Source organism: Procambarus clarkii, chromosome 1 (assembly GCF_040958095.1).
Source record: "Procambarus clarkii isolate CNS0578487 chromosome 1, FALCON_Pclarkii_2.0, whole genome shotgun sequence".
Lineage (NCBI taxonomy): Eukaryota > Metazoa > Arthropoda > Malacostraca > Decapoda > Cambaridae > Procambarus > Procambarus clarkii.
The window spans coordinates 22,841,895-22,867,188 of NC_091150.1; the positions used below are offsets into that span (position 1 = coordinate 22,841,895).

Here is a 25,294-nt window from a genome sequence, read left to right on the forward strand (position 1 = left end):
TGGCGACAGTGGTCGCTGGGAGACGGTGTGTGGCTGCGGGTGAGGGAGGCGCGCCACGAGGAGCACGTCAACAACAACAACACAACACCGCCGCCGCCGCCGCCATGCGTATCGAGAGGTGTTACTTCTGCTCGAGCAAGGTGTACCCGGGCCACGGCATGCAGTTCGTCAGGAACGACTCCAAGGTGGGTGAGGGAGGCGCCAGGGGGCCCAGGCCGCCTCTTCCAGGCTCAGGGGCCCCGGCCGCCTCTTCCAGGCTCAGGGGCCCCGGCCGCCTCTTCCAGGCTCAGGGGCCCCGGCCGCCTCTTCCAGGCTCAGGGGGCCCCGGCCGCCTCTTCCAGGCTCAGGGGCCCCGGCCGCCTCTTCCAGGCTCTGGGGCCCCGGCCGCCTCTTCCAGGCTCAGGGGGCCCCGGCCGCCTCTTCCAGGCTCAGGGGCCCCGGCCGCCTCTTCCAGGCTCAGGGGCCCCGGCCGCCTCTTCCAGGCTCAGGGGCCCCGGCCGCCTCTTCCAGGCTCAGGGGCCCCGGCCGCCTCTTCCAGGCTCAGGGGGCCCCGGCCGCCTCTTCCAGGCTCTGGGGCCCCGGCCGCCTCTTCCAGGCTCAGGGGCCCCGGCCGCCTCTTCCATGCTCAGGGGCCTAGCTCAGGCTAGGACGTGCTGGGTCAGACTAGGACGTGCTGTGTTAGGCTAGGACGTGCTGGGTTAGGCAAGGATGGTCTGGGTTAGGCTAGGACGTGCTGGGTTAGGCAAGGATGGTCTGGGTTAAGCTAGGACGTGCTGGGTTAGGCAAGGATGGTCTGGGTTAGGCTAGGACGTGCTGGGTTAGGCAAGGATGGTCTGGGTTAGGCTAGGACGTGCTGGGTTAGGCAAGGATGGTCTGGGTTAAGCTAGGACGTGCTGGGTTAGGCAAGGATGGTCTGGGTTAGGCTAGGACATGCTGGGTTAGGCAAGGATGGTCTGGGTTAGGCTAGGACGTGCTGGGTTAGGCAAGGATGGTCTGGGTTAGGCTAGGACGTGCTGGGTTAGGCAAGGATGGTCTGGGTTAGGCTAGGACGTGCTGGGTTAGGCAAGGATGGTCTGGGTTAGGCTAGGACGTGCTGGGTTAGGCAAGGATGGTCTGGGTTAGGCTAGGACGTGCTGGGTTAGGCAAGGATGGTCTGGGTTAGGCTAGGACGTGCTGGGTTAGGCAAGGATGGTCTGGGTTAGGCTAGGACGTGCTGGGTTAGGCAAGGATGGTCTGGGTTAGGCTAGGACGTGCTGGGTTAGGCAAGGATGGTCTGGGTTAGGCTAGGACGTGCTGGGTTAGGCAAGGATGGTCTGGGTTAGGCAAGGATGGGCTGGGTTAGGCAAGGATGGGCTGGGTCAGGCAAGGATGGGCTGGGTTAGGCAAGGACGTGTTAAGTGGGTGTCAAATACAGGACGATCCCACCTGAATACATGTACTGGTATTCATTTATTTATTATTTATATACAAGAAGATACATTTGGGGGTTAACAGAGAACATAGAAATGAAGTTGATTTTACATTCTTGTAAAGCTACTAGCACGCATGGCGTTTCGGGCAAGTATCGGTGTTTCGGTATTGGGTCTCGCATAGTGTGTGTTGGTAAATAGTACCCCAAGACTTCGACTTAGCCATATATATCGTTTGGTTCGGGTGATTTAGTATATATAGATTTAGTATATATATATATATATAAACAAGTTTATTGCCATAATAAAATAATCCCAAAGGGATAAAGTAGCCGATGCTGTTTCTACCCACTTCAGTTACAGGCCCTTCAGGGGCTCGCAGATCATATTGTACATTACAAATACACTTGCATAATTCAATAATCACCACATGGTACATACAACAAAATATTTGTTAATAAAACAATCTTGAGGAAGTGTTTGAACCTCATAAGAATTCTCTTATACCATTATCATACATTCAAGCAATTTTATGTGGTATACTACTAATTTCTTGATTTCTATAGCTTTGAAGCAATTTACACAAGTACATAGTGGCCTAACATGTGATCATGTGGCATACTACATAATTTACATTCCTTATCTTTTCACCGACATCAGCATTGTATTGCCAGTAATATTTATTCCCAAATCATAATCTGTAGACAATACTGTATGGTCATCATAATCTGTAGACTTTTGCCTACCATATGTAAAGTATGAATTCATGTTTATTATTGTGTAATGCGTAAGTGTGTTACTGCTGTCTACCATTAACCCTTAACATGCTCGGGGTTTAATATCCTGTCATCCCCACAGGCGCATGTCATTTTGAAAAAAAAAAATTATTTTTTCTTCCTAACCTGTTAATTTGTGTTCACTGATCACAGGAAAAATAATAAAAAAATTGTAAGTGGCATATATTGCCCGCTATAGGGCGGGGAAGTCTGGCAAATTATAGGCGCTGACTCAGCGTGCGTCCCAGGCGGTCTGTTGCTCGCCAGCTGTCAGGCCGGAGTTGCCACAAAGAGATAATTACCGAATTATTTCAATGTCTCTGATTGATTTTTCATACTTTTTTTGCTGTAATATTATTCAATAGTGTGTAGTTTGATATATTTATATAATAAAATGAGTGAATCATTACTGTACTCAAAAATATGGTGTGCATATTGTTGATTCAATTATGTTCATCAATTAGTGAACAAATACTTTGTCGGTTATTACATTATAAGCACAGGTTATATATAAGTATCTGCATGTTTTGTTCACTATAACGAACCACTAAGTAGCTATTATGAGTCAAAAAGTAACGAGGAGTGACCGCCGTTTACCAGCCAGCCACTCCCGCCCTCCCTCCAGTCATCTGACTCACCCACATTCTCCTCCCACAATAATGTTTTTGCTATAATTCACTATATACAGACGTTATATATAAGTATCTACATGTTTTGTTCACCATAACTGTACATCTAAGCTTGTATGGTGAGTAAAGGCACAAAGACGTAGGACCTCACACAGTCAGCTGATGGCTGCCGCCCTCAAGGCCAGACGCACTAATATTTCTCCTCCAACAATACTGTGTGGTGTTATTACGCTATATACACACACATTATATATAAATATCTACCTGTTTTATTCACCATACTTGTATAAATAAACTGGTATGGTGCCCAAAGACCATCGTGGTAACCAGTAAACAACACCGTCGTCTGCACAGTGGCGTCGTGCAGACGTCGCCACCGCCCTCACCAAAATGGCGGCTCCAAACCTTCTGTAGCGAGTAGATTATCCCAATAATATACTCGCTCCAAATGCATTGTTAATATTCCTGTCAACCTTTGGAGATATATATATAGTATCTTAGTGTCTGTGTTTATTTGTCACCATACTTTACGTAACAATAGAACCGTTACACTTCTCTTGCTGTTTATACCCTCTGTACACACGTTATATATAAGTATCTACATTTGTGTCCACCATAGCGAACCACTAAGCTGGTATGCTGAGTGCAGTCAATAAAAGGTGGCCACACACAGTCAAAAGACATCGCCACCATCCTCCCTCCCACAGCATTACTCCTCCCTCCATGGCGCACAGCGCTAAATATCACCACAATCCTGCTATTATCAGAACCCTGGTCAGTTTTATCACAGTCAGGGGTCTTCTGTAATAATATCATCACTACATAATAGCATGAACAAGTATAATTTGGCATTTTTAGGCGATGCTGTGGTCACAAGCTGAACAGCAGTGCTGTTAGCTCATGCTGCGTGCGTCAGGCTTGGTTGCTCACTCAATACTGAGGCCAATAACACCAGGGAGTTTGGCCCACGATTTTTTTTAAAAATGGCGACTGTTTACAAGAGCCCTGATGAAGGTGTGGTGAACCCCGTGTATCCGCAGGCTGTTTAAATCTTGCGTAGTACTCCAACACATCATATGACGTGATGCGCAGTTGACTGGAACAACGTCCAGCACGTCATATGACGTGATGCGCACTTTAAGGGTTAATATCCTTGTACAGCAACTTTTTATATATCGTCTAGGATCAATTTAATTCTTGTGTTCATTTGTTTCAAAGTTATTTGACATAACATCGACGAGTTTTTTCAGTAAACCTCTTCATCATCTTGTCAACTGTCCCCTACGATATCAGATTTAAAAATTATCAAATATAACTTCCATATATGAAGGGATTCAAGTAAATACTAGTTTATGACCCTTTTTCGTTGGTTGGTTAACAGTTTGCCTGAGTCGGCAGGCCACCCGCAGCATACCGCAAGGTAGGCCGGGTGGTGCCCGTGAGCACACGAGCACACTCCAATGTTTATACTGTACTCTCCAGTTTTCTCGCCTCAATTTTGGTGCTACATCATTCATTTTGGTATCAAATTGGCGCATGACATTGGCGCACATTTTAATACAAGTAGCTTAATAAATTGGAAAATAAATGGAATTTTGGGGCATTGAGGACATAATTTGCATCCTCCCCCAAACTAAGTGTACAGTATTGATTTTTGGACACAAGTAGCATTACTGTATCTCCAAATGAAATGTTCTCTCAATGCACATTCACAATATGCTGATATACTGGTCTTCTATTTAATGATTCCAAATACATCTTTATTATCAATAAAAAGCAAGGTAACATTACCATGCAGTACTACTTCATTTAACCCTTAAACTGCGCATGGCGTATATATATGCCATGAGTAATATCTCCCACGGTGCGCATGGCATACATATACGCCGTAGGGTGCCAGGTACGATTCAAATAGCCTGTGGCTACTCGGGGTTCACAGTAGCTTCCTCAGGGCTCTTGTAAACAGACGCCATTTTTTAATAAAATCGTGGGCAATATTCACAGGTGTGAGAGGCACAGTACTCTTGGAGCAACCAAGGTTGGCGCACGCAGCATGAGCGAACAGCATTGCTGTTCAGCTTGTGACCGCAGCATCACCGAAAAATGTCAAAATAAATATATAATTGCTATTATGTAGCGATGACAATATTACAGATGACCCCTGACTGTGATATAAATAACCAAGCTTGTGATAATAGCAGGATTGTTGTTATAATTAGCGCTGTAGGAGGAGTGATGCTGAGGGACGGAGGGAAATTGCATCATTTACTGACTGTGTGGTCACCTGTTATTGTCTGCATTCACCATACCAGCTCAGTGGTTCTCTATGGTGAACACAAATGTAGATACTTATATATAATGTGTGTATTAGTGTAATAACAGCAAAAGGTTTATGCTGGGAGGAGCCATTTGGGTGACGGAGGTGACGTCGTCTGCATGATTTGTCTAGCTGTGCAGAGGGTGGCCACTATGCTCTTTGGGCGCACTACAAGCTTAGGTGTACAGTTACGGTGCATACAACATGTAGATACTTATATATAATATGTGTATATAGTGTAATAAGACTGCAAACAGTATTGTTGGTGGAAAAAGTTTAGTGCGTGAGACCTCGAATGAGTGAGGGAGCCGCCACCTGTGTGTATAGCGACGACTTTTAGTGCCTGAACTAACTATATCAGCTTAGCTGTACAGTTGTGGTGAACAAAACATATACATACTTATATATAACGTCTGTATATAGTGTTACATATAACACCACAAACTGTATTGTTGGGGGAGAAAGTTTAGTGCGTGTGACCTTCAGGAGTGAGGCAGCCGCCAGCTGACGGTGTGTATAGCGAAGACTCTAAGTGCCTGAACTAACTATATCAGCTTAGTTGTAAAGTTGTGGTGAACAAAACATGTAGGTTCTTATATATAATGTCTGTATATTGTGAATAAAACATAAAACAGGATGGTGGGAGGAAAAAGTGGGCGAGTGAGGCATTGTTGAGGGAGTGGTAGAGTGGCTGGCTGTTGTGAGGGGGTCACTCCTCGTTGCTTTTCAACTCTCAATACCAACTTAGTGGTTCGTTATGGTGAACAAAACACGCAGATACTTATATATAACCTGTGTATAGAGTGTAATTGCAGCAAAACTATTTGTTTATTGTTTTATGAACATAATAATTGAATCACTAATATGCACACCATACTTTTGAGTATAGCAATTATTCACCACCTTTATTATATAAATATATTACAATACACACATTGAATAATATTAGTGCAAAAAAACTAAGAAAAAATCAATCAGAGACATTGAAATAATTAAGTGATAATACCTTTGTGGCAACTTTCACCTGTCAGTGCGGGTGACACTGACCAGCTCTGACAACCGCTCTGTCAATGCCCACTTTTTGCCAGACTTCCTCGGTCCCAAAATATGTTACCTACGATTTTTTTTTTTTTTCCCCCGTGCTCAGGGAACACAAATTAACATTTTAAGAAGACAAAATAATTTTTTAGAATCATTTTTTTCTTGCGCACAGCGGTGTAAATGTCCTCAGGACCCCCTGAGCAGTGGAAGGGTTAAGGCCACTAACACAGCTTGAAGGTCATCCTGGATTGAAAACACATTTTCAGGTTTAGAGATTCCCAGTAATACTGTACTGATATTTACGGTGCCGATGTCAGTGTTCTCTCTAAGGCTTTCTTAGGCTCTCTACTTTTTTTTCAATGGTTTTTCTCTTACACGAAACATGTAGTGTGTTTAATTTAGGTGTTTTTCTAATACAGGTACTGTGCTGTATTCATATATTGCCCGCTGCTGTAATAACTCATAGATACTCACTTTTCTTTGCAAGGGAATAATGACTTAATAATCACATCATCTACATTACATTCCTGCCATGGTGATGTTAATCTTTTGTTAGGCACTCTTGCAAGACATCTTGAAACCTTGCAAAATGAAGCTATGCGTCTCATCCTTGGGGCTCCAAAGTCCACGAGAATAGTTAACATGAGAGCAGAGTTAAAATTGCCTACCATAAGTGAAAGAATTTTGTCCATTAGCACAGTTTTCGGCGTGAAGGCGTTGAGTAGATCTCGGCAACACATGAAGTTTCAAGAAAAACTTTCTAATATGCTACACTCACCTGAGGTCTATAGAAGAAGAGCGAAATCTGATTATGCATTTTGGTTCTACAAGGTAGCCAATTCCATCAAAATCTTAACTATGTACCCATCCCAATTAATGATTAATCAACCAATTACTCCATGGGATAACTGGGATCTATCAGTTGATTTTGTAAATGCACCCAAGAAAGATAGTGTACACTCTACATTATTAAAACAGATAACACTGAAAAGCATCACTGAGAGTACTCAGGGTATGGGTAACGATGTGTATCAGTGCTATACCGACGGCTCTGTAGAAGAAGGTGGACGATGTACCGGATGTGCATGTAATATATTTGAACAATCTTCTCTCGTACATACAGCAATGAAGCGCCTCAATGATTGGGCAAGTACAACTCAAACCAAACTTGCAGGCATATACCTTGCCACTGAATTTTTAAAAGACAAAGGCAGTGGACTTATATACTGTGACTCGCAGAGTGCACTCCTGGCACTGAATGCACATAGTAGTGATACCTAGAAAATAGTCAGTGATATTCAAATGAATGTTTTAGCTGCTAAAGAAAACAGATTTGATATTAAATTCCTGTGGATACCATCACATGTTGGCATCTCAAGGCATGACACTGTTGATATGCTTGCAAAGACAGCTTGTAGGAAACCAGTAGTAGAAATTGATTTGGGTGTTTCACTAGCAGTGACAAAGAGAATACTTAAACAAATATCTAATGAAGATCTCGCTGACCTAACAAATTCACAAAGACCTGAAAGTTGCAGTATTAAATATTATGATAGATATCGTGAGGAGACATTCACATATGGGACTAATAGAGCAAGAACTCGGCAATGTGATGTCATAGTGGCCAGAATACGCCTGGGATATAGACGTATCTGGCAGCTTTCTCAAAACCCAAATGTCGAGTACACAATGTGTCAACTTTGTGAAAGAGAAAACATGCACTCTCTTAAACATTATATTGTAGAATGTCCCATATTGTCTGACTTTCGCCCTCCTGGGCTGAGGTATGCTGAACTCTGTAACTACTATATGAGTACTGGAACACTTGATGATATATTGGACTTGTACCCTAGATTAACCATGTAATGTAACTATATAACCTGAGCTTGTAAAAACATCTTAATCACCTTCAGTGGTTAAGTTCTTAATTGCACACTAGTTTCTCTTGTCAGCTATCTCACCCTGTCAGAGTAAAAGAGACAAATATATGTGTATATATGTATGTATGTATGTGTGTAATTACCTAAGTGTAGTTACAGGATGAGAGCTACGCTCGTGGTGTCCCGTCTTCCCAGCACTCTTTGTCATATAACGCTTTGAAACTACTGACGGTCTTGGCCTCCACCACCTTCTCACTTAACTTGTTCCAACCGTCTACCACTATTTGCGAAGGTGAATTTTCTTATATTTCTTCGGCATTGTGTTTAGCTAGTTTAAATCTATGACCTCTTGTTCTTGAAGTGCCAGGTCTCAGGAAATCTTCCCTGTCAATTTTATCAATTCCTGTTACAGTACTATTTTGTATGTAGTGATCATATCACCTCTTTTTCTTCTGTCTTCTAGTTTTGGCATGTTTAATGCTTCTAACCTCTCCTCATAGCTCTTACCCTTCAGTTCTGGGAGCCACTTATAGTAGCATGTCTTTGCACCTTTTCCAGTTTGTTGATGTGCTTCTTAAGATATGGGCACCACACAACAGCTGCATATTCTAGCTTTGGCCTAACAAAAGTCATGAATAATTTCTTTAGTATATCGCCATCTATGTAATTAAATGCAATTCTGAAGTTAGAAAGCATAGCATAGGCTCCTTGCACAATATTCTTTATGTGGTCCTCAGGTGATAGTTTTCTATCTAGAACCACCCCCTAGATCTCTTTCTTTATCAGAATTCTTTAAAGATTTCTCACATAATATATAGGTTGTGTGGGGTCTATGTTCTCCTATTCCACATTCCATAACATGACATTTATTAACATTAAATTCCATTTGCCAAGTGGTGCTCCATCTACTTATTTTGTCCAGGTTTTCTTGAAGGGTATGACAATCATCTAAATTTCTTATCCTTCCTATTATCTTAGCATCATCAGCAAACATATTCATATAATTCTGTATACCAACTGGTAGATCATTTATGTACACAATAAACATCACTGGTGCAAGAACTGAACCCTGTGGTACTCCACTTGTGACATTTCTCCATTCCGATACATTGCCTCTGATTACTGCCCTCATTTTTCTATCAGTCAGAAAATTTTTCATCCATGATAGAAGCTTACCTGTCACCCCTCCAATATTTTCCAGTTTCCAGAACAACCTCTTATGTGGAACTCTGTCGAAAGCCTTTTTAAGGTCCAGATAGATGCAGTCAACCCAACCATCTCTTTCCTGTAATATCTCTGTGGCTCGATCATAGAAACTGAGTAAATTCGATACACAGGATCTTCCAGATCGAAAACCATACTGTCTGTCTGATATTATATCATTTCTCTCCAGGTGTTCTACCCATTTAGTTTTTATTAGTTTTTCCAATACTTTCACTATTACACTTGTCAATGATACAGGTCTATAATTGAGGGTGTGTGTGTGTATGTATGTGTATAAAGTATAAAGCTGATTAGAATTGCATTTCACCATTATAAATTCACATTAATGCATTCATAAATCTATGTATCTATGTATTTACATATGTAGCTTAGCCTAACATTTTAAAAGCACTACTATCACCTTCTGTGGTTGTTCAATAAATCTCTGAACTGCATGTTTGACAAATCTTTCACCCTGTCCATGGAGGACAGAAGAAAATGTATATATGCTGGTTAGCATTGTAAATGTGTGGCCACGTCTGTGGTAGAAAATAATAATAATAAAAAAAAAGACATTTTGTTGCATTAGAACATAGGTTCTCAAGTATTTTCTCGTATGGGTTAGGCGAAGTTGGGAAAGGTTAGATAGGTTTTAAAAATCGTTGGTGAACTTGTGTACAATGTGAGCTGTATCCATTAAAACCATAAAATAATGCTATGAATAGTTAAAATCTTCTATTAGAGCATGCTCATTGTTAGTGATTGAACTTTGATAGGCATAACTGCCAAGCCCCAATCAGCCTCCATTTAATGTGTTATATAAATCAATATACATCAACAATTAAAACTATACTAACTATAATTCCAGACACTACTCAACACAGTAACTACAATCCTAAAATGTTCAGTATCAAGTCACTACACAACACACTTAAGTATGCTCTATGTAAAATAAAAGTTTCACTTACATTTCCTTATCCTAAATAAGCCAATACTGTATTGTGTTAAACTGTTATTGTAAATGTTTAATACTTTATCTGTTCTGTTATTAAAGTACAGACTCTACAAATAGTCGTCTCATCATTATCACTTAAAATCTATGTCACTTACTGAATTTCTTGAACAATCTATATGTTATTATACTTCTCATTTAGCATTATGTACCCCATCAAACCTATAAATAATTTAACTGAAATATTTTGAGTTAATCACAAAGCAATTTAGATATTACAGTAGTGGCTTTATTAAATGTACATGTTCTATAACAATTAACCACTGTATCATGTTGTTCTATACATTTTCTTGAAATTTTTTTTATTAATATTTTTATATGATTAACACTATAAAACTGGTTACTCCATCAAAATGCATATTTAATTCATGTTTGTATTTATAAGTATAACGGTAAAGCTATTTTTGAGCCAGTTGGAAAGGGTCGACCAACCCGAATACCAAGAGTTCTCACCGTTCAAGTTATGACTGTAAATCTTGCAACCAAAATAATAATAATAATAATAATAATAATAATAATAATTAATTATAATAATAATCATAATACAGTACAGTATAATAATTTCCACTAAGGGAAACTTGATTTAAGCTTTTGGAGTCCCTCTAGGCCCACTACTGACGTCCATGTCTAACACTAATAATAATTCATTATGTCGGGGGACAGGAAGCCCGGTTATATTAGTACATTTTAGGCTTATTTCTCTTGTGTATTAAAGGAGGGGCATCAGAAGTAGAATTCCTGGATGACAGAGCCAGAGTGCATGAGGGGATTGTGTGAAATCCTGGTTCGGCTTCAGTGGAAGCCTCGGGAATCCTCGTGGGTTGAGCAGAACCCCAGGTTGCAATTCTTTTGACCGTGTCGTGGCCTAGTTGTCTAGAGCATGTTTGGGAATATCCAGCGCATCGGTTCATCATCACGGCCTCTTGTGGAGTTTATCATATATATAAATAACGTTACTGTGATTTCTGTATGTAATGAGTACAGTGGTACCTCGGTTTAAGAGTTTAATCCGTTCCTGGAGACAGCTCGTATTCCGAAAACTCGTATTCCGAAGCTAATATCCCCATAAGAAATAATTGGAAATGAATTAATCCGTTCCTGACTATCCCCAAAACCCCACTTCAAACTAAATTTTATACCTAATTCATCTAAATAAACCTACAAAACTATGTTCAAGTTATTACTTACCCTTGTTGTTGAATGCTGTAGGCGTATGAAAGATGGTGAAGAGGGGGGAGGAGGAGAGGTGTTACTGTTTGGAAGGGAAGTCCCCTTCCATTATAACATCAGGCAGTGAGGACCTTTCTGGTGTGCATTCCCTGGCACGTTTTGCCTGCATACCACTAGGTCCTGGTTGTGGCTCACTGCTCGATTTTCTCACAACAAATCTGTCCATGGAAGCTTGTTTTTCCCTTCTTCGCAAGCTGTCTCTGTAGTAAGGCATCACATTGTCATTGAAAAAATTAAGGCAACGGCCTACTACAGCTTTCTCTGGGTGAGTCTTTTCAATAAAAGTCTGCATCTCTTCCCACATCTGACACACCATAATTTGTGCAGAAGGAACATTCGCTACTGCCTCATCCTCCTCCACTGGAGAAACATCATCAGCTGGGTCGTGTTGCTGTTCCTTTTGAAGGGCTTGGAGTTCTTCGGTGGTCAGTTCTTCGTTGTGTTCTTCCACTAACTCCTCCACATCATCACCATCCAATTCCAAGCCCATTTGCCGGCCCAGAGTAACAATTTCCTCAACAATAAGCGCATCATTTACAGGCTCAAACTCCTCAAAGTCTAGTTCTCTCACACATTTAGGCCACAATTTTCTCCAGGTAGAGATCAGGGTTCTTTGAGTCACTTCTTGCCAGGCTTTGTCAATGAGTTTTAAAGCACTACAAATGTTAAAATGGTCTTTCCAGAACTCTTTGAGAGTGAGGTTTGTGGCTTCAGTCACTTCAAAACATTTCCGGAAAAGTGCCCTTTCATACAGTTTCTTAAAATTCGCTATGATTTTCTGGTCCATAGGCTGAATTAGAGGAGTGGTGTTAGGAGGAAGGAACTGTATTGTGAGAAATTTACTGTATCTGTGCAACAATTCATCTTCCAATCCTGGAGGATGAGCAGGAGCATTGTCGAGGAGATGCAGGGCCTTGAGTGGCAAATGTTTCTCCTGCAGATATTTTTCTATGGCAGGGCACACCACTTCTTTCACCCACTCCGACAAAATAATTCTAGTCACCCATGCCTTTTTATTAGACTTCCACATCACACACATTTGGGTTTTCTACACTTTATACTGTTTGAAAACCCTTGGATTTTCAGAATGATACACTAGCAAGGGTTTAATTTTCAAATCGCCACTCGCATTTGAACACAGCACAAGCATAAACCTATCTTTCATAGGCTTGTGTCCGGGCAAGGATTTTTCTTCCTTGGTAATGTATGTCCTCTTAGGCATTCTTTTCCAAAACAGTCCTGTTTCGTCACAATTAAACACTTGTTGCGGTAGGTATCCCTCAGCCTCTGCAAACTCTTTAAATTCCTCAATAAATCGTCCAGCGGCTGGTTTGTCTGAGCTGGCTGCCTCCCCATGCCTCGCAACACTATGGATACCACTAATTTTCTAAATTTTTCAAACCAGCCCCTGCTTGCCTTAAACTCTTTCGTATCTGCATCACTCGTTGCAGGGGTTTTCTTTACAAGGTCTTCGTGCAATACCCTGACTTTCTCACAAATGATGGCCTCTGAAACACTATCACCCCCTAATTCCTCGTCGTGTATCCAAATTAATAACTTTTCCACTTCTTCAAGTATTTGTGGTCTTTGTTTCGTCATTGTTCTTACGCCTTTTGCCACTTTAGCACTCATAATCTCATTTTTCTTCTTAAGTATAGTGCATATTGTTGACATGGCTTTGTTGTACTGCCTACAAAGTTCAACAACACGTGCACCATTTTCATGCTTCCGAATGATCTCTTGTTTCTCCTCTATTGTCATCCTCACATGGGCTTTCTTGCCTTGATCCTTACCACTGGCTTTCTTGGGACCCATGGTGAGATATATAATAACTTTTATAATCAAATGACCAAAAATCCAACAAAACACTGAAAATCTGGGTGAAGAATTGACGTGGGATAGTCACTGGGTGCGAGGCACTGGTAAACTGAGGGGGCGGAGGGTCGACGATCGCCGTACCACCACGTGCTAGGTCGGCCTGTACGCATATCAACAAACTCGTGTTCCGAGGTAACCCTCGCTACCGAGGCACATGTTCCTAGGAAATCCGGCTCGTATTCCGAAAAACTCGTATACAGGGACACTCGTATTTTGAGGTACCACTGTACTAATATTTTGTTTCAGTAAATATATTTATTGATATTGAAGTCATATTTATTGACATTGAAGTACAAGATCAATCAGGCTACTTGGTCCAAGCAACAGCCTGTTGGACCAAGCTGTCACAAGTCAAGCCTGGTCCCCAGGCTGAACTTGAGTAGAATTACTCTCAGAACACCATCTAGGCACAATCGGGTACAAGGTGTTTATGTACTGTTATGCATTGTTGAAGTCCTTATAGACATCAGAGAGGGTGTGTGCAAACCATGCCTGTGGGGTCTGTCATGAGAGATGCTGGCAGCCTGATCTGTCACCATTGTTGTTGTGTACCACTTCTTGGGGAATGGCTGGACATGTTATCAATTCCATGGCTATATGCCATTTTAGTGACTACCACAACCACCAGACCACGGTTAAGAAAATGAATGTCATCGGTCACAATAAGTATATTGTTAAGTATGTACAAGCCCAAGCAGGGAACGAGATGAACTGACAATGTTGTTGCTTGCATGCACCAGACTGCCAGTTCTCTCGGAATTGTAGGGTCGTCTCCAGTCATGTCATATAGCAGGAGTGGGAACTGTAGTCTCCTAAGATTCCTGAAGTAGATGATTGACAATATTCAATTGCCATGTAGTTGACTCATATCTAGTTGTAATCTGTGTTATCACTTTCTTCTAGTGTAATTAATTTGAGAATAATATTGCTGTTCATAATTTGGATATTGTTTTTTTAGATTTTCAGATTTTGCCGGCCAAGATGTCAAAAGAATTTCAAGAGGAAGCGAAATCCACGCACTGTTCGATGGACCAAGTCTTTCAGGAAGGCAGCGGGCAAAGAGCTGACTGTTGACCCCTCTTTCGAATTTGAGAAAAGGAGGAATATTCCAATTAAATATAATCGGGAATTGTGGCAGGAAACACGTGGGTACTGGTGATATTTTGTCATACATGAGCTCAAAAAAAAAAAATTAATTTTGCACGGAAAATTATTGTTTAGTACTTATTTAGTTTCTAAGAATAAGTCTGAAGTTACTAAATGTTAAATTTTCTTTATTCACATAGTCATAAAAGTGAATCTTTAAAACTTTTATTTCCTGCCAAAATTGTAATTTTGTAAATCATTATTTTGTCATTATTTAAGCAAATCGTTATTGCATTTATTATAAATGGAATGCAAAATTGTATCTTTATTCATTATGGGTAATTAGCATGTAGAAGTATGAAGAGTGTCTGGTAGAGTGATCAGGGTATTGAATATTATATTATATTAGTGTTCTTGGATGATGTTAAGCTTGCTTCCATTATATTTCTTTTGCTGGTTTATCACTTTTATGTATAGCTATAAATACTATATTGTATAACATAAGGGAAAATTATTATGAATTGAACAAATGTTTGTATCTAATGTTGCTGTGCTCATCTACTGACAGTGGAAGCGATGAAGAAGGTGGCCAAGATCAGAACAAAACGTGAAGGCAAGTTTGTAATGGACCGCCTCATGAAGAGTCGGGAGTACCAGCGTGTTGCTGATATTGTGGAAGTGAGGAAAGGCATGAGCCTCATCAGATCTCCTGCAGCTGGCCTAAGGGTAAGTGTGCACTTATGGATGGTAATCGTCAGTCTGTAACTGTTGTACACTGGCAACTCTGAAATCCATACTTCCCTTTTTTATTGTTCAGTTGAGGTTAGGGTAAGGTATGTGTTAGTGCCAAAAATATAATTCTGGAAATGGTTTGAAAGCATATGTCCTAAATTATATATTGGAATGTATACCCAAGATTATTTGAAGAAAATCTTATAGTTTTGAGCATTGGAAGGTCGATTGACATAGTTCAGTTACGTAATTTTCTGGGGGGAGCCCCTTCGGCTCCCTGGAGCTATTCAGGCTGATATACATGTACAGGCATACCTCAGAATACGATTTTAATCCGTTCCTGGAGACGCCTCGCCTTCCGAAAACTCGCATTCCGAAGTTAATTTCCCCATAAGAAATAAAGGGAAATGAATTAATCCGTTCCTGACTACCCCAAAAACCCCACATCAAACTAAATTTTTATACCTAATTCATCTAAATAAACCTACAAAACTGTGTTCCAGTTATTACTTACCTTACTGTCGAGTGCTGTAGGCGTATGGAAGATGGTGAGGAGGGGGGAGGAGGAGAGGAGTTACTGTTTGGAAGGGGAGTCCCCTTCCATAATCACATCACATAACCCCATGCCTTGTAACACTATGGATACCACTTCTCTTTCTAAATTTTTCAAACCAGCCCCTGCTTGCCTTAAACTCTTTCTTATCTGCATCACTCGTTGCAGGGGTATTCTTTAGAAGGTCTTCGTGCAACACCCTGGCTTTCTCACAAATAATGGCCTCCGAAACACTATCACCCCTCAACTCCTTGTCGTGTATCCAAATTAATAACAACTTTTCCACTTCTTCAAGTATTTGTGCCGTTAATGTTCTTACTCCTTTTGCCACTTTAGCACCCATAATCTTATTTTTCTTCTTAAGTATAGTGCATATTGTTGATGTGGCTTTGTTGTACTGCCTACAAAGTTCAACAACACGTGTACCGTTCTCATGCTTCCGAATGATCTCTTGTTTCTCCTCTATTGTCATCCTCACAGGAGCTTTCTGGCCTTTATCCTTACCACTGGCTTTCTTGGGACCCATGGTGAGATATATAATAACAAATTGTATAGACAAATCACCAAAAATCCAACAAAACACTGAAAATCCGCGAGAAGAATTGATGTGGGGGTAGTCACTGAGCGCCAGACAATAATAAACTGAGGGGCGGCGGGGCGGAGGGGCGACGAACGCGCTAGGTCGGCTGTACGCGTATCAACAAACTCGCCTCCCGAAGTAACCCTCGCCTTCTGAGACAAATTTTTGGAGTAAATACACCTCGCCTTCCGAAAATCTCGCATACAGGGACAATCGCATTCCGAGGTACCACTGTATATCATTAGACTTTGGCATCAGTCAGTGTGAATGGAGTTCTAGGCCTACCGGGGTCCACGAGCCAGAACCTGGGCCCCCTCAGAGAGGCATGAGGAGCAATGGCCTATAGAAATGCATATGTGATTTGGAGCATTCTGTTTCTGCTATCAATCAGGCCAGCCAACCAGAAAGGTAAGCGTCTCAATACAAATCCCTATTCTGGTTAAAACAATTAAAATAGACAAATAGACTTAGGGTTATCTTCCACAAGATACCTTGGGGTCCACCTCTGTTGGTCTTTTGCCGCTCAGTGATTGACCGTCCCAAGTGTGTTGGGGGGGGGGTACTTTCCTACCCTGTTTACCTTGGGGTAAGTGGTAGTTTTTGCACTGGTGGGGCACAGGGTACTGTGCAGCTAGTTTTCACTTATTACAGCAGCCGGCTCTGTTCCTCCTGGACGTTGCCCTCTTGCGGGGTTTTTCTTTTCTTTTTGTTTCTGCCTGGTAGGGGGTCTGCCTTTGTTGCCCTTGCCCCAGTTATATCAGGGTCTTGGCCTCTGCCTGACAGCTGGGTGGACAGCACTTTGGATTCGTAGTCCTGAGGTTCCGGGTTCGATTCCCGGTGGAGGCAGAGACAAATGGGCAAAATGTTTCTTTTACCCTGATGCCCCAGTTACCTAGCAGTAAATAGGTACCTGGGAGTTAGACAGCTGCTACAGGCTGCTTCATGGATGGGGGGTGTAACAAAAAGGAAGCCTGATCGAGGACCGGGCCGCGGGGACGCTAAGCTCCGAAATCATCTCAAGATAACCACCAGTGGTACCCCCTGCTTGGCCCCCGTGAGTGGCTTGTTCCAAGGCCTAGTCGAGCCTGTTTCGATTTGGGTCGGCGGTGTTGCAGCCTCTTGTCTCAACTTCGAGTTGAGGTGCGAGCACCGACCCCCTCCCGGGTAAGTCTCTAGTTTTGACTTTGGTGATGTAGCTCCGGTGAGACGAAGGGGCTCCCTCCAGAAAACCAGCGTTGAATGTAATGAAATGCCATTTTCTGGGCGAGATCTGGAGGCTTCCCGGCAACCCCCCTTCCCTCGGCTTTTTTTTTTTTTTTCCGCGTGTTTTGACATCCAGCCTTGAACTGGCGGGTGGATTGCCGGCACGGTGGGTTTGGGGCTCCTCCTTTCACCTACCGGGGAGGGGGGAGCTGCGCAGATATGTGACGAGGCATGTGTGACATCATGCTTGTTTTCATTTGGGGAGTTCTGTCCACTCGTTTGTCTATTTTAGTCGTTTTAACCAGAATAGGGGTTTGTTTTGAAGAGCTTACCTTTCTGGGTGCCTGGCCCGGTCGATGGCAGACATAGAATGCTCCAAATCCCATGTGCATTTCTATAGGCCATTGCTCCTCATGCCTCTCTGAGGGGGCCAGGTTCTGGCTCGTGATCCCCGGTAGGCCTAGAACTCCATTCACACTGACTGATGCCAAAGTCTAATACTATATATATCAGCCTGGATAGCTCCAGGGAGCCTCCGGGTCTCACCCAGAAAATGGTACTTCATTACATTTAATGCTTATTTTTGTGAAATGACAGTTTTATAAAATGAGGATTATGAACCTGGGTCGTGAGAAATGCTGGCAGTGAGGGTACAATCTCTTTACAGATCAAGTTCCTCTGGTAGTTGTCCATCGTATGATAGGTCTAAATTAAAATTTTGTGAAATTTGCATATACTGTAGTGTACAAGAAATATTAAGCAGGCGATGAGTCACAATAACGTGGCTAAAGTATGTTGACCAGACCACACACTAGAAGGTAAAGGGACGACGACGTTTCGGTCCGTCCTGGACCATTCTCAAGTCGATTGTGATGAGGAAATAGAGACAGGCAATAAATAGGCAAGAGAGAGCTGAGGAGCAAAGTAAGGTGTAGTAGAGGGGATAGTAATAATAATAAGAACTGCAGAGGGCCTATTGGCCCATACGAGGCAGCTCCTATTATAACCACCGAATGAGAAGGAGATAGGAATAAGAAGAGGATAGCAAGGGAGCGTAGGAGAAGACAGTGAACAGAAAAAGGGAGAAGAGAGAAAGAAAAGGAAAGAGAAAGAAAGATAAATGGCAGGGGTAGGCTTATGTTAGGTCACGTTTGTTAGAATGATTAGAGCATTTGAGTATATACTGTGAAAGGGAAGAGTTCACAGCAACAAAGCCAGGACTCAAGTTCATGTTGGGTACATTGTGTATTAGAGCCGATTCAACAAGACGGCGTCTGTGTAGAGTAGAGGCAGGAAAGATTATTTTGGAGGAAGACCAATCAATGGGATGATTAGAATCCCTCACATGGCAGAAGAGAGCATTGTTAGTGTCTGCAGACTTAACACTTCTCTTGTGTTCTTTAAGTCTGTCATTCAGTGTACGGCCAGTTTCGCCAAAGTATTGGAGAGGACAAGACGAACAGGAAATAGAGTAGACACCAGCAGCATTAGAAGCAGGAGGAGCAGTGTGAACTAGATTGCTACGAAGTGTTTTAGTTTGTCGAAAGGCGAGTTTAATGTCAAGAGGACGAAAGGTATTGGTAAAAGTTTTGAGTTCAGATATGAAGGGAAGGCATAGTACAGTGCTACTAGTGTTGGAAGCAGGTTTAGGATGAGAGAAATTTCGTTTAGCTTGAGAGTAGGCACAGTTGATGAAATGCAAAAGGTAACCAAGGCGAGAGAATGATTTGTAGATAAAGGCAATTTCAGAATCAAGAAACTGAGGGTCGCTGATGCGTAAAGCGCAGAGGAAGAGAGAGACGAGGACACTTTTCTTTACAGAAGGAGGATGGTAGGAAAAGAAGTGAACGATATACAGTACTAATAAACATGATATTTAGGGTGATGCACCCCATTTTCCCCATGATATCATGGGTAGCCCAGTACAGTGGTTAATACGACTCCAATCACGTCCCCCCCCCCCCCTCCCCCTCTTGTAAATGGGCACAACATTAGGAGAAATAGTCAGTCTTGAAAAAACCATTGAACATATTTTTAAAAATTCTATTGGTTTATTTAAATTTTAAGTTTTACCTTAAAAATATAGAAAACTTGTCAGTAGGCAAAAAAAAAAAAAAGTGCCTTATTTTGGATATCTGGAATATGATGATCCCGAATTTGTAAATGTTATTGTATTAACATGTTGTGTGATTGACCCCTTGAGTTCAAAGAAAACTTCTTCGGGTATTAGGTTAATATTTTGAATGTTTGAGACATTATTATCTATCTCTAGTATGGATATCTTAAAGCTTGGAGAACTCCGTTTTTGTGTGTACAGTATTCATGTGATATCGGGAGACTGTCTTTCCATTTAACATTGAATTGTTAAAGATCTTTGGATTTGGAAATGTTCTAGTACGAGAATAACACATTAACGGTACATACAGTGTAAACTTGCTTGAATGAACGATATGGAACGAAACTCATTCATTGCAATGTAGAATTTTTTAAATCGTCAGACCCCTGGTAACCGCTCCAGGTTATTATTTGTTTTGTTTTTCTGTGGGGAGTCCCTTCGGCTTCCCTGGAGCTATCAGGCTAATATGCTAATCATTAGACTGGGCCATTAGCTTATGGAGTTTAACCTACCAGGACCCTGAGCCAAAACCTGGCTCCCTGAGAGGGACAGGGAGCATTGGCCTTGGAAAAAACCCTGTGGTATTGGGTTTTCCTTATCTGCCATCGACCAGGGCTAAACCCCCAGAAAGGTAGCATAACAAAAACAGACCCCACATGGTCAGAAAATTGCAGCCAAAACCAAACAGAGAGGCAGAACTCCCTCCAAACCCAAGGAAACAAGCAAACGTCACACTCCATCGCCTTGTGGCTACCTACCTATGCAGTGGCCGGTTCCTGTTTCCTCTGGGGATGCTGTACTTTTGCGGGGGGGTTTCTTGTTTTGTTTTCCCCACTTGGTGTGGCTATAGTTCCACTTGTATTATTTTGGTGGCTCTCTGCTAGGCCCCTGTGATTGTACACATCACGGGGGTTTCAGCATTTTGATCTTCCCCTTGTTAGCTTTGGGTCTTAACCGGTTAGCAACACCTTGCCTGGGCTTCCCATAGCAGTCAGTCTAAGGGCCCTGGAAAACCCTGTCAGGGCTCGGTGGACCCATAGGTGCATCTTCAGAGTTCCAGCCCCGCCTCATGCGGGATTGAAGGTTGCTGTGTGCCCTTGTCTCAGGGGCCATGGTCACCACTTTTGCCTCTGTCATGCTGCTTGTTGGATCAACAACACCTTTGACCCGGAGTCTTGCGAGTCGCGTTCTTTGCTTGTTTGCCAGCATTATTCCAATGACATTGCTGTTAGGGGTACAGGCAGCATTCCCTTTGCATGCTAGTTTATGTTGCTGCAACGCACTAAGTTGGTTTCCTTACCGGATGCTCCGCGGGTGCCCCGCTTTTGTTATAGGGACCCGGACTTGGGAGCATTAGTCACTTCAACTTTTGGTTCAGTCCGTGCTCCCTGGTCCTACCCCCCTTGCTTCCAGTTCCCAAACGTTTGAGGGTTTTGGGGTGGGGGCAGGGTTCAGTTGGTAATGAGACTTGGGCAGCTTTGGGGGCTGCCTCGTTCTGGTTGGGGGCAGAGGCATTCGAGTCGGTTCCACCTTCCGAGGCTTCTGAGTCCCACCAGCAGGCCCTCTTCTTTTCAGCCTTTCCCCTGGACTTTCAGGGGTAGTGGGTATAGAGGACAGCTCTGCCCCGGGTCCCGAATTTAGGGATCCCGGGGTTGGGGAGGAGTTGACCTCGGGGCATTGGGCCCCCTTTGACTCCATTTGGGTGTTGGTGCATGGGAGGTGTTTTTCTTAATTCCCCCCTTCCCCCCCTCCCTGTATAATTTGTGGTCAGCTTTCTTCCCAATCCAGGTTCAGTTCCGGGCTTCCTTGGGTTCCTCGGCTCTGTCTTTCCGGAGGTTTTCCGCCTCTCGAATCTCACCTAAAGAGGTTCAAGAGGCTCTTTCTGCGTACCTCCTGCGAGATCCCGGATTCCGCCTCCATGATGGATCCGTCCTTATTTCAATTCGGTGGTTCTTTCCCGTATTGGGTGCGTTTGGAGGTTCCAGAGTCTTCCTGGCTGGCAGACTGCCCATTCTTTTCATTGGGGGCATGGCATGGGTTCTGCAGATTTACCTGGGGGGGGGGGGGCTGGGTGCCTGTCCCAGTCGATGGTAGATATAGAATGCTCCAAAATTACATGTGCATTTCTATAGGCCATTGCTCCTCGTGCCTCTCTGAGGGGGGTCAGGTTCTGGCTTGTAGTCCTCGGTAGGCCTACAAATCCACCCACATCGACTGATGCCAAAGTTAGGGATAGTTTTATCAGCCTGGAGAGCTCCAGGAAGCCTCCGGGACTCAACCAAAAAATGGCGTTTCATTACATTCAACGCTAGTTTATTGTGCACCACATACTCACCCTGTGAGCGGTAGCACAAAAAGTATTACAGAGGGCACAAAAGGTCTTTATCAGACCTCAATGGAGATTATTACATAAACAATTTCATCTATCCTTCATACCTTATAATTACAATGTCAGCTAGTTACAGAGAAAGTTCTATTTCAAGAGCTATATATTTACAATAAGCCAATATACATTAATGGTAGGTTTTATTGCTAATACATGTTTGAGCAATGGAGATATTACAGAGTCATAGGCAAGCTGCTGCTTATTAATAGTCTTCACAATACACTACTTATTACTTAATCTCATATGCCGTTTATCTACTGGAAGCGAAATATGGATAATGCAAGGATTTCAGGTATTTTATCCTTAGTAATAAAATAGGTTGCCATATCATACAGCATACATTTAGATTTATCTCTAAATGGCTCAATTTTACTACAATCCAAGATATAGTGTTCAAGTGTGTGTCCTTGTCTTTGTCCACACACTTTACACTTTATCTAGATCCCTATACAAGCCCAACTGCCAGAGATACTTGTAGCCAAGTCTTATCCGAGCTGTGACAACATCTGTTAGTCTGCTGATTTTGTTACTTGCCCCATACACATGTTTTGATTCACACATTTCATTGTGATAAACAATGGACCTGCTAGTTCCAGTTTGCACTGTTCTTTGGGCCTATCCTGAAGGTGGTGTGTGTGTTCTTTGCTTCTCATCTCGCATGCCATCAGTCTGTGCTCGCTCTCTCTTTGGAATCCACTTGGGCCCCTGGCTCAGGGCCTTGGCTTATTCTCAAGACAGCTGTTATATCCATATTTGCATCATTCATGTTAAATGCAAACAATAACTTTAAATCATCATATGATGGCCGCAGTTCCCTAGTAACATGCATGACAATGACCACATTCATACCATGAAATGGTGACAGTATTTTTTTGTGAGTCAAGATAAACTCCATTACATCCATATATCCATATTTGCATCTTGCATGTAAACCTTCAGACGATAATTGTTTAAATCGTCTTTTGATGATAATTTTGAGTCTCCTAGGGATCATCAATAGACGCAGGCGATGAGTCACAATAACGTGGCTAAAGTATGTTGACCAGACCACACACTAGAAGGTGAAGGGATGACGACGTTTCGGTCCGTCCTGGACCATTCTCAAGTCGATTGTTCATTCTCAAGACAATCGACTTGAGAATGGTCCAGGACGGAACAAAATGTCATCGTCCCTTTACCTTCTAGTGTGTGGTCTGGTCAACATCATCAATAGACTATAATCACAGCCTAAAGGTTAAGTCAACAACAAGTCAGTTCATGCACCCAACATTAGTTATCTATTATTATTCTCAGGACATCTATTTCCAGAGATTGACACCAAAATTCTTTAATACTTTTCTTTTAAAATGTATTTCAATAATATTTTTACATTTTCCTTTGCAACCTTGATGATTGTGACTCAGTAGTAATTGATTTCTCACATCTTGAATGTTATTGATCATTTTTTGTGGTTGCGCAGAAAAAGAAAGTAGTTGAGGAAGAGATGGAAATGGACGACAACGTAGCAGAGAGGATGGAAGCAGGACCCTCGGGAGATACAAAGGAGAAGGAAAAACTTGCTCGTGAGGAGGAAATGTCTGAAGACGAGGACAAAATTGCAGAGAATGATGACGATGACGACGATGACGCCAAAAGAAAAATGAACCCCGAAGACAGTGACAGTGATGAATAAAAATATATATATATCGACTTAATGAAACACGGTTGATTTCAGGTATTTAGTGCATTCATTTTCATTAAGATCGACCATGTAAATTGTTTTAATTAATGTTTTTGTTTGTTACAGGTTAATATATTTAATATGTTAAGACAATTGGTAGAATGATTGAATTGGTAATGAATGCTTTGAACTGAAAACCCATGAAAATTATTATTCAAGAAAATTTTAAGACAGTGTCTGTGGTCATTTAAATCGTAAAGAGGTTGTAAGGGTCGTGTGTCCTACCTGGGTGGTGGTAGCTTGTTATACTACAGGAGAGAAGAGAATATGTTGTGTGTTCATGGAGGCTTATACAAAACTAGTATAACTGTAGCATATTCTGCTCAACACATTAAATATGAATAAAGAATTAATTTTTGTTATTAATCCTACTCATCAAAATGCTGTATAGAGAAACACTTGCATAATGAAACCAGGCAAATTTGTACATACAGTATTGTATAGTATTTTATTCCAATAAAAGTTCTAGCTATGCAACGAGGTGTTTTAGGACTGCCAAAACACCTGTGTGTTGAAGTACCATTTATGTCTGTATGTTGGATGAGGTGATCATGTCTCTATGATAAAAACTTAAAACAAACTGAAATACAAATTATTTTACTTCTTTTGTAATCAAAAATACACTATGGACATTTTTGTTACAAGTAAAATGACATAGATGCTCTGGAGCCACTGGGATTATAAATTGTAATTTTAGCATTTTTTTAAATAAAAGCAATGAAGACTATATAATTCCACTTGAATTGATGCTATGCTTGGAGATATTAAGGAATAAATAACATGTGATCTTGTGTGTGGCTGCAGGCTAAGTGTCTGGACTCTTGGTCACTGGTCTCCGGACAGATGGACATAAAACCCATTTCCTGTTATACACATCACTGGGTCATTCCATGCCAAATCATTAGAAAAAACTGAACTTTTCAACATGACCATCTCAGATTTTCATGAAATTTGGTAGACTGGAAGAGGACATTACTGTAATTTAAATACGCACAATTTTAGCGCTTAGTGAAGCATGATATTCATACAGCAGGGTTGCTAATGTGGACAATGTAACATTTTTGCTTACATGGTGAGCACAAAAATTAAAGGTGTGCCTCTTAACTTAAGTAAAACCTTCATATTGTACTTGTTTTGAAGCTAAGGAAGCACTGTTTTCATTAAAAAGGTTTACACTGATTATTGAATTTCTTAATTTCAAGATTGTGACAGTTAACCTTGAATACATAATAAAGTATATCTTGAAATTTTGTGGGAAAGTTTTTATACAGTTAAATGTATTCTCTCTGGTGCAAGTTTCATTTTGGGACGGCTTTGGGAGCAGGAATACAAAAATCATGAAAGATGCATAACTCATATTCAGTAAATACCTCAGCTCTTGTTTACGGAAATGATCATATCTGCGAATGTAATATAATGTCATATACAACGCTAAGGAAAACTTTCTTGAAACCAACTTAATGAGGAAAACATACAATCATATGAACAAATCCACAAGGGCCGTGATGAGGATTCGAACCTGCGTCCGGGAACATCCCAGACG

At 41.7% G+C, this 25,294-nt stretch overlaps 1 protein-coding gene across 1 annotated transcript; it reads left to right on the forward strand.

Moving 5' to 3' along the window:
- Positions 1–24,100, forward strand: RpL24-like (ribosomal protein L24-like). The gene is made up of 4 exons (XM_045735735.2): positions 1–185; positions 14,334–14,520; positions 15,030–15,187; positions 23,491–24,100. Exons 1-4 carry the CDS (start codon positions 105–107, stop codon positions 23,701–23,703), a joined length of 639 nt encoding a protein of 212 aa, XP_045591691.2. The 5' UTR covers positions 1–104; the 3' UTR covers positions 23,704–24,100.
- Positions 24,101–25,294: the final 1,194 nt, after the last annotated feature.